This window comes from Triticum urartu, chromosome 2A, assembly GCF_056163025.1.
Source record: "Triticum urartu cultivar PI428250 chromosome 2A, HENAU_Tu73, whole genome shotgun sequence".
Lineage (NCBI taxonomy): Eukaryota > Viridiplantae > Streptophyta > Magnoliopsida > Poales > Poaceae > Triticum > Triticum urartu.
In genome coordinates this window covers 735,731,126-735,741,946 of record NC_141874.1, presented here as the reverse complement: position 1 = coordinate 735,741,946, position 10,821 = coordinate 735,731,126, and the positions used below count along the sequence as shown (strand labels likewise).

The 10,821-nt window shown below is 43.8% G+C and overlaps 1 protein-coding gene across 1 annotated transcript; it reads right to left on the bottom strand.

Moving 5' to 3' along the window:
• Positions 1-5,872: 5,872 nt before the first annotated feature.
• On the bottom strand, positions 5,873-6,860 carry LOC125528111 (heavy metal-associated isoprenylated plant protein 39). The gene is made up of 3 exons (XM_048692621.2): positions 6,707-6,860; positions 6,495-6,567; positions 5,873-6,406 (listed from the first exon to the last, which is right to left on the bottom strand). Exons 1-3 carry the CDS (start codon positions 6,719-6,721, stop codon positions 6,102-6,104), a joined length of 393 nt encoding a protein of 130 aa, XP_048548578.2. The 5' UTR covers positions 6,722-6,860; the 3' UTR covers positions 5,873-6,101.
• Positions 6,861-10,821: the final 3,961 nt, after the last annotated feature.

The following is a 10,821-nucleotide window of genomic DNA, read 5'->3' as shown; positions in this document are numbered from 1 at the left end:
AGGATGTGGGTTGTAGAATAATGGGAGAAGAATTAGTGGTGATGCGTGCAACAACAGCGGTCCATGCGAGGACAAACCTGGAGTTGTCACTGATAGTGAAGTACATGGCACGAGTAAAAAATTAGGGGGAAGGGGATTTACATTGTGTAATTAAGCAAGAAATTAAAGTCTTACAAAAACTGAGAGAGAGAGAGAGAGAGAGAGCTTTTATAATTGGACATCTCAATCTAAAACAAGTATTGAAATCCTATAATCGGAAGAGGTTCTACGTGCTCCCATAAGATGAATGGTGCACAATCTATGAGTATTATTACTTCCTCTGTAAAAAAATATAATAGCGTTTAGATAAATAGAGGGGGTAATTCATTGCATTTGCAACGACACGACGCCATGATGTTCATTTTTGTATTTCTAAAATAATTTATTGGTCCCTCACCCAGATAATGCACATGGTCACGTGTGCTATTTAGGAGTATATTCATGTTTTCCTCCTTAATTATCATGTAACGGTTTCTTTTTTACTTCATTAAGAAAATGTAAAAAAAACCTTTCAGGTGTTCCATTGTGACAAAATTAACTGACTCCCGTTTCTTCTAAATTAAACTTTTTCAAGATTGCCCAAGTATAAAGACAAAATATGGTAAAAATATAGTACAACATCAAGCATACCCAGTACTCAAGTTTATTTTATAAAGATTCTAAAGAAACTAATTTACTTTTCCAGATGTTTGAATGTTGTTCTGTAAACATGATCCAAGTTTTTTTTTTGAAAACCCCCACCATGTATCAATTAACTTAAAATGTCCGTACAATCATTCACAACAAACTTAATTTGGAATGGAAGGAGCATCTTACCTATCTTGTAAGTTTCCAATTTAGACCAATTTGTTAGGATATGACACAAGACACTGAATTGGATGAACAAGTCGGACACATAATCACTGGAGTGTCCCAAATTATGGCATATTCACTCATATTTAATCAAAGTATCAAATACTATGATGTTGTCTCAAGTTCGCTAGCCACGGTGCGCTAAGTGTAATGTCCGATATACACTTCCAATATATATGACTCTGATTTGTGCGCTCAATTAGCTACCTCGCTATCCCGACCATCTGGACAAATTTATTCGTATAGGAAAAATTAATAAACCAGAATGAAAACCAACCTCATGTCACAACAAAGAGGTTTTGTGGCAAGAATTTTTTAACCAAATAAAACTTATCGGTTCGCCGAGCGGTCTAGACCACATTTTTCCCACAAACTGGAACCAGGGAGTGCACACATCCGTCTGGCCAACCAAAGGGCAGCACGTGCCCCTCTCTGTCCGGATGCGGTAAGCCATTGCTAATTTTGGCTGTTTCGCGGAAGATGAAGGCAAACATGGTGGAAGGTTAGGTTCCGCCAAATGACCTGCACTTTTCGCCATTTATCACATCTAACATCATGTTTGGCGGAAGCACTTGTTTCACTTTTTAGTACTAGCATGTTGCCCCCCCCCCCCCTCCCCCCCCAAAAAAATAGTACTACCACGTTAACGCAAGGTGAAAGACATGACTATTTAGGCTGGCGGATGGTTCTCATTTCTTTTTTTTAAGTCCTTATTTAGTACATACGATCGTACAATCCTGCTTGTTCAAATTTGTTTTGAAATGGATGCAGTGTCGGACACTGATCCAGATCGATTTTCGGAGAAATACCGTGTCAATTTGCGAGTCAACGTTGGAGATGTCGTTACAAAGTTAAACTCTTTTGAAATTTTCTCTCTTTCTTCTAAACACCAGAAAGTCAAGTAAATATGTTGATAAATGGTCAAAATGTGCACGGCGCTGCAATCGCCGATGGAAAGCAAAAGATTTGATCCAAAATTTCGAAAGGATTCCGCCACACATAGGTCTTCTTGAATCCTTTCGTGTCCAACCTGCTAAAAAACTGCTCCTGCGATCTGAGTCTGCCGCCGGCTGCCTGCTAGATCTTCTATCGAATCTATCCGTCGAGAAGGAAAGATGACAGAAGCGTTGTTTTGTCGATTCAATAGCTTATTCTGGCCGGCCGGCCGCACGGATGATCAACCAAATGAAACAAGGAAAAAGGTTAAGTTTTTTACTTTGAGCATTACATTTGATTGTCTTTCAATCTGTAGAAGGCATAATTGTAAGACTACAGACATTAGCAACTGGCTCACACGATTTGATCCAAAAATCCCAATAGCTGCCGCTCTCTTCTTGGCACGAGCCTCCGCCAGGAAGCAGGAAGCACTATTGTTTGTCACCGCTGTATCTCCTTTGCGTCCAAAACTCGAGCAAAAAAGTGATGTTGCGACAGCGTTGCCGGCATGCCGCAATTGCACGCCATCTTCTATGGCAGAAATAGATCGTTTCTGAGGTATAATGTAGTATTGATTGTATTTTACATGAACATATTATTATTATGGTCTGATGATAGATAGAGATCTAGTTTATCTTTTATCAACCGAGATAAAAGATAAACTAGATCTCTATCTATCATCAGACCATAATAATAATATGTTCATGTAAACTAGATCTCTTTTCAAGCCATTTGCTTCAGGTTAGAACGTTGCACTGTGGAGACTGACTCCTTGGTGCTTATGCAAGCTGTTACCTCTAACGCCTATGATCTAGCGCCTTTGGGAATCATGTTCAGTGACATAAAGTTCAGGCTTCAAATCTGTTCATAGATGCCCGCGTGGTGTATCTGACTAGATCCTGTAATAAGCCTGCGCATCTGCTGGCTATTATGGGTTCGGGCTTAGCTGATTGTGAGCGCAAAGAGTGGTTCACTAGTTACCCGACTGATGTACTCAGTGCAGTGACCGGCGATCAGGCCGTGTCTTAATGGAATACAAGTGTTCCATTTCAAAAAAAAAAAAAACATTGCACTGTAAATCAGCATTCAAAGTGGTAATTGACTAACGGTTGAAAAACATGCATTATTTTCTCATAATTTTATTTTGCTTGTGCAACCATTACAGAATATACATTGCAATTTTATGTGAGACTCGATATACATATTACATCTGCGATAGCTATCTCCCCCCCCCCCCCCCCCAACCCCACCCCCACCCCCATGTTCAAATCCTGGCTCCGTCCCTGTGTAAGGTGGAGCAGAGCCGGAGAGCTTAAGAGTTCAGAGTTTCTATTCGTAAGCGTAATGGCTCAGGAAAGACCAATCTGGCTAGCCAAAGAAAACACGAGTGATTGATTAAAAGAAGTCCAAGATCTTGAAAACCTCTTCATTTTGTCATTGAGATCACTGACTGACTGACTGAAAGCAAATGTCCGGTGGAGCAGAGCCGGAGAGATTCAGAGTCCAGAGTTTCCGTTCGCAAGTTTAAAGATGCATGAGAGACCAATAAAGCTAGCTAGCAGCCTGAATTATTCATCGATCTCTTTGTGCCTGGTTCGCTGAATCCGCTCCACTTCCAGTTTATCCATTCCAGTACTTTCTTATCGCCATTGGGTAGCATTCAGTGAGCTTCTACCCAAAATACAACTGGAGTAATCCTCCACACAGCAAGTCCATTCCATATCTGCACTTTACAAACTCAGCAGATGCACCGCTGCTGAATCACCGGCGCAAAATCCTTACACGGCCTAATGTATATCGCACACCGTTGGTCACCGTAAAAGGCATGATCGATCGGCAGGCAGCACGGCCAGCTTCAAGGAACCGGCGGCGCGCGTCCAAGGGAGAAGCTAGTGGCTAACCCCAAAGACCGAACCCAACCCAGCCCAACACAGTCCAAGTGCATACGTGCTTGCGTGCGTCAGTGGCGTCGCCGGATAAAAGAAATACAGAGACGATAACGGTTCTACCTTGCTAGACGTGGACGCAGCCTCACCTTGGCAAGAACGGATTATCGTCGAAAAGGCTTTCACCGCACGACGCATCCAATAACCCATATGGTGCATGCACGCACGAACATCCTTGTATCCATCTGCTTTTGCTGGAAAAGGTTCAACTTTCAACTCTGCCGTCCCTTTTTATGGAGAAGTCGGGGTGGGGCTTTAGAATAATGGGGGGATAATTAATGGTGATGGATCAAGCGAAGTCAGAAAAGAGTTTATGTACATCACAAGCAGTGCCATAGCCAAAACAACGGGACCACTCTCCCGGGATTATACTCCCTCCGGTCATTTTTAGTCTGCATATAAGTTTTTCTGAAGTCAAAGTTTTTTTACTTTCTCCGCAAAAAAAAGTATGTTTACTTTGACCATACTTGTACGGAAAAGTATCGACATTCACAATGCAACATCAGTATTGTTAGATTCATTATGAAATGTAATATCGTAGTATATACATATTAGGTATTGTAGATGTTGATATTTTTTAATATAATTTTGGTCAAACTTTGCAAAGTTTGACTTCACACAAATCTAATATGCAGAATAAAAAGGACCGGAGGGAGTATTACACTAAGATGACTTGCTGTGGCATTTACCAAAAGCGACACTTCTTTCTTGATGTTAGAGAAGATTATAGTGGTCCTCGTGTATCGAAAGACCCCAGCATTGTGTTTGTGACAATTGCGGCTTACAACACGAGGTTGCTTAAGTGTGATGTTGAATACTCCTGCTCAATCCGCTGTCCCATTGTCCTGGCATGTGGGTCTGGTTTGTCTGTATTGAAAAAACATACTCCGTACTAAAGTTATATACTAGAGATGTGTCAAACCACATTTGGGTTGAAGAGAATAATAAACATTCTAAAAACCATCATGAAGTCACCACAAAGAGGTTTTGCAGCAAAAGCAATTTAACTTAATAAAATTAGTCACAAAGTGAAAATTAAATGAAGCATATTTGACAATTTTTTTACGATAAGATGGGCCACATGACCCCGTTTTCATTATGAAAATGAAGTTTTTCTTTACAGGGAAAGAGCAACAACATCTTACATCTCCGAACATACTATATCACGGATGTCAATGAAACACCAAGCATTACCTTAACACTAACAACTGCAACGCATCAATCATCACTTTCGTATCCAAAAGAGAAAACTGATACTCCCTCCGTCCAAAAAAGCATGTCCTAAGCTTGTTCCTCATACCGGACGGAGGGAGTATATCCTAAATCGAACCAACACCAGCAGAATGGGGGTCCAAAACACTCACAACCATCTTCCGTACTGTCAAAGTTAAACCGTGTTATTTTTTCTAAGTGGGTGAGGCATATTATTTCAACAAAGGCGATAAACCTATGGTGAGCTCGTCAATCCTAAATCTTTGTGGCTGTAGTGTTCAGCAGACGTTGCCTGAGTGTACGTGCTGGTGCATCTTCCAAACAAAATAGTGGGAAGATTTTTTAGCTGTTGCTTTCTAGAAAAAAAAAGTGTTTGCTTCTTTAAATGTAGTAAAGTTATCGCAAAGTCAAGCAAATAATTTTAAAACACAAAGTCAAGCAAATAGGTTAATGGACGGTTAAAATGTGCACGGCTCTGCAGTCGTCGGTAGAGAACAAAAGATGTTTGATGGATATTACTGAAAGCGCCATGCAGCTAGAGCAACAATTTAACAAGTTGTATTTCATGAGATGGACAGTTAACAATGCATTATGTCCTAATCATGTGTTAGGACTCGTGAGGGAGGTGCCGATGGGGCTCACTCGCTGTCAAAGAAAACATCAATGAGTAAGTGATTAGAAGCAGTGGAAAATCTTGGAGACCTTTTGGTTTTGCCATCAAGACTGAAGGCAACTCTCAGGTGGAGCACAGCCGGACAGGTTCAGAGTTTCTATTGGTAAATGTAAAGCTGCACGAGAGCCCAATCTACCTAGCCGCCTTAATTTTGGATCGATCTCATTGTGCGGCACCTCCGGTTTATTTATTTCAGCACTTACTTGTCACCGAATTCACTGAAAATCCAAGTGGGCAGTTCTATTAATTTTCCTGCACGCTGTGATTCCATTTTGTATCTGCAATTTATAAACTCACTAGATCACCGGCGCAAATCCTTACACGGCCTTATGTATAGCGCATGCCCTCGTCGATCACCGTGGCACGCAGGATCGATCGCCAGGCAGGCAGCACACGGCCAGGTACAAAAATGTACAGAGGAGGAAATCGGCGGCGCCCGCCGATTAGGAGATGATGCACGAGTTGGGGTCCTCCTCGCCGCTGCAGGCGTGGTGGTACGGCGGCGGCGGGTACCAGTACGGAGGCGGGTACACCACCGGCTTGCTCTTCTCGCCCTCCTTCTTGTCGCCCTCCTTCTTCTCGCCTTCCTTCTTGGCGGCGTCCTTCTTCTCCTCCTTGGCCGGGCCGACGGTGAGCATCTGCGCCGTGGGGAACTTGCTGCGCAGCCTTTCGACGAGGACGACGGGGTCGACGGTGCCGATGACCGTCATCTTCTGGTCCTTCATGTCCACGGCGATATGGTCGATACCTGAGGAAGAGCGACAGTTTTCGGTGAGCTGCATGATGAAAATTCTGGCGGAACCGGAGAAGAAGGAGAAGCAGGGGACTATTATTACCGTGGAGGGTGGAGACGACCTGCATCGCCTTCTGCTTCTGCCTGTCGTCGTGCACGTCCAGCTTCACCACAACCTGAATTCCACAGCCGCCAGCAAAACAAGATCAGCAAACATGAAATCAGAAGAGAGAGAGAGAGAGAGAGAGAGAGAGAGAGAGAGAGAGAGAGAGAGAGAGAGAGAGATCCCAATTCGGTTGACTGTATGGAACAAACCTTCTTCTCCGCCATGGATCCAACTCCAACCCGGCCGGCACTGACCGACTGACGAACGTTGGCGGGTGGGAGCTCAGGGAACCGGTGATGGGCAAGGAAGAAACCGCGGAATGATTTGGGAGGCAGGGCCGGCGTATTCTTATAGGCAGCCAGAGCGAGGCCGGCACGCACGCACGTGACCAAGCTCGCGGTGGAACGTTCTGCCGCGCAAAAAAGTCTGGGGCGGGCGGGTTCCTTTCAAAGACAAGTGTAGCGGAAAAGAATGGCGCTGCGTGAGCGTGACAGCGGAGGCCGGTGGATAGCCAGCCGCACCCCGGGTTAAGGGTCATTGTAACCAGGGTTTAGGGACTTGTTTATTGGTGCTGAGCGGAGCCGTGTGGCCTCAGGATCATCGTGTTCCTGGGGGCGGTGGGCGGTCGTCGCGTCAACGGGCCGGCGGAGTCTCCGCGGTTGCTCGATTGCCATTGCGAGCATACTGACTGATTTTAATCGGGAGCCTGTTCTGTCGCTTGTTGGCGGGTTGCTTATAGTAGAAGTCTAGGGCTTATCGCCTGTCCCTCCTGCCTGCAGATGACACCGCCATTACTGTCACAACAGCGACGGCAAATGGCCATGCCGCCACAAAAAATAGGAAGAGGGAAGACGATATTAGTTGCTGACCACAACTTGTTCCATGAATGCTACGCGCCGCAATCTTCTCTTCAAATGTTTGGAACGATTTCTTTCTTGCGGGGGTTTTTTGGACGATTCAGCTTTTGGGCACTTCATGCCCGGTCGTCTCTCTCTCTCCTATGGTCTGTGGAACAATCCAAGGATAATTAGCGGCGATAAGGGCTGAGGCACAAACAGTCCGTGCGAGGACAAATCTGGAGTCCACGTACACTGGCTGATAGCTACCGTTAGCGGACGAATCGTACTACGCTCCATTCCTCGCCGCCGTCCTGTTGTTGAAAAAATGGCAGTGCGAGCGTTTGAAGCGGCAGAGAACTATGGATGGTTGAGCTAGGCGTTGCGGCTGGAGTCAAACGCATGCATGAGCTTTCACGTGGGACCGGGCGGTGGATGAGTGGCACGCGCGCACTGAAGCTCAAAGGGGGATGAGTGGTCGATCTGACCTCGAGCTGTCACCTAAGAGCACCTACAACTGCTGGATATGTCAAATATAGTCTTTCAAATGTCCGTGGACGCGCCCACCTTAAATTTTACTTGTTGCATCTAAACATCTCATACTACTTCCTTCATTTCTAAATATTTTTTTTAGAGATTTTAAATGAACTATCACATACAGATGTATATAGACATATTTTAGAGTATAGATTCATTCATTTTATTCCGTATGTAATCACTTGTTAAAATTTCTAGAAGAAAAACAAATATTTAAGAACAAAGGGAGTAGATTCTTAAATTCATACAAAGACATGCAAACAATATAACCTACGTACTATGTCGATCACCTAGCTACCCACCGTTCAAGATGTCGACCATCTCCGTGCCCATCTCCAGCAGGACTGGCAGCAGCTACAACTCTGCCTTCTTCGGCGCCTTCGACTGCTCCGCTCTGGCCTCCTCCGCCTCTATTTATTCCTAGATTTGCAGCCGGCGGTACAACACAAAAGTTTTTTTTTAACACAGTACAAAAGTTGTTCAAAACTCCGTGCAGTTAAGGCAGCGATCAAGCCTGCAGTTAACAAACATATGCGAGATGGGCGGTTAATAATGTAATACTACATCCTAATTAAGGTATTAGGAATCTCTCTACTTTTTGCATTCTCAGCCGAATCATTCAGTGAAAGCAACTCTAAAGGCAATGTGCGCGAGAGAAGCTAGCGGCTAACCCAACCCAATCCAATCCAAATGCATACGTGTGTCAGTGGCGTCGCCGGACAAAAAAGAAATATAGAAACGATAACGATTTGTGCTGGCAGGATGTGGATGCAGCGTTACCTCTTTTTTTAACACAGTACAGACGCAAGTGTTTATATACATGCGCATATAATCACCTCTATGAACACACATACGCACACCTTACCCCTATGATCAACTTCGAAGGACTGAGCCGGCATATCATTTTAAAATTTAAGAAGTCATCGTAGGCACCTCGTCATCGACGAAAACGTCTCCTCTCATTGAATGCACATCATCAAAAATACTAAAATAAATTCAGAAATAAATAAAAACATTAAGACTTAAACAGTGATGGACTGAAGATACCACAGTCCCTCTAACTATTCAACTACAGGTTGATTCACAACGCAGCGTTACCTTGGCAAGCAAGGTTTATAGCCAAAGAGGAGTGTGACAGTGTGACCGCGCATTATTGCTCTGTCTTAGCGTGCGCCCAATCCTCAGTGCGTGCACACACCAACGCCCCTAGCTGGATCCATCGGCTCCGCTGGGAAGGTTCAACGTTCAACTCCTCCGTTCTTTTTCACGGAGAAAATGCGAGTGTGGTTTGTAGAATAATGGGGGAGAATTAGTGGTGATGCATGCAACAACAGCGGTCCATGCGAGGATAAAGTTGGAGTTGTCACTGATAGCTAAGTACTGGCACTAGTAGATTTTTTAGGTGGTGCCTTTTAGATTGTGCAAGTAAACAAATATGAGAAGAGTATTCGGCACGTCAATGGAAAAGTGAAATGAGGGCCCGTGTTGAGATTTCTTTGTATTAGATACAGTACATATTGAAGGATGGACGCGCCTAGCATGCAAACAGCTCCGTATGCACTGCGTGGCGGCCGGCTATTTTAAGATTTTTTTTTTGCCCCCCTTCCTCATTAACCATTTTAATTAAAAAAGCTTTTTATCCGATTCTCAAATGTATGCACAGCCATCTTTTGATGCATGCGTTTTATTTCTTGGTGCATTTAATTTGTGGTTTCAAAAACTAAAAAAACATGACTTTCAATCCGCATATCGAAATTAAGATCTGTTTTCACCGCTGAAATCTTTGCGATGTGCTCTTCGAAACTAGATCCCGCATGGATATATTTTGACAAACTTTTTTTATGCAATTTTGTCCCTGTTTTGTGTACCTGTCTAGCCGTCCATGTACAACTACTTGATAGAGATGTGCAATTTTTCTCCTACACCATATACGTGCAGTTTTTAATTATGGTACCTACCTCCACGCCCAAACTACCTCCTAGTGAGATGTGCAACTTCATGTGTTGCCCACGCCAATTGCATAGTAGTTGATGTGCAACTTTCCCCCGCCCATGGATGTGATTCACTATTTGCTGCATCAGCCAGCAGCCTAACAGTGATTGTGCAACTTCGGATACTGCCACGGCCAACTGTCTAACAGTGATATGCAACTTTCTCTCGTATCTCCATGGATGTGTAGTTTCCCTACTAGCACCCAGCCCAAACCAACCCTGGTAGTGAGATTTGCAACTTTAGCACTCTGTTTATGTGCAACTTTTCACTACCCTCATGAATGCCAAATTTTCACCATTCAACAGTCCCTGCCTGTGAGATGTGCAACTTCGTATGTTGCCCTGGCCAACTACCTAGCAGACTATGTGCAACTCTGTTTGTCGCCCCCACCAATTAAAAATACATGTCCACAAATATGGAGGGGAAGGAGTTGCACATTGACTAATAGGCAGTTGGCTTCAACAATAGACTAAGTTGCACACATCGCTTGTGAGGAGAGGTGGGAGTAGGGTGTGCCAACACTAAAAAAATGCACATCCACCACTAGGTAGTTGGTCGGGACGTTAGAGTAGTTGCACATCAAAGTTGTCATGGTTGCCAGATTGCAATCTCATAGGAAGTTGGATCATGCTGATCCAAAAATTGGTTTTCAGAAAAGTTGCACGATGTCGTACTAAAGTTGCACCATATAGCACCAAAGTTGGCATCGAAAAAAATTCGTCAAAACATACTCATGCGGATCTAGTTTCAAAGATCTCATCACGAAGAATCCAATGGTGAAGACGGATCTGAATTTCGACGCATGGTTTGAAAGATATGACTTTTTAAAAATTTAAAACCAGAATAAATACACATGGATCTGTTGATTTCGGAATAAAGTAATTAGTGTGAATGCATTTAATGCTAACAGCCACGTGCATTAGGAGACAAAAATAAATAAACAACCACATGCATACGAG

Bases quoted from the DNA above. Each gene is read 5' to 3' on its own strand.
- LOC125528111 (XM_048692621.2), bottom strand. The intron at 6,407-6,494 runs GTAATAATAGTC...GCTCTTCCTCAG, and splicing joins GGTCGTCTCCACCCTCCACG to GTATCGACCATATCGCCGTG.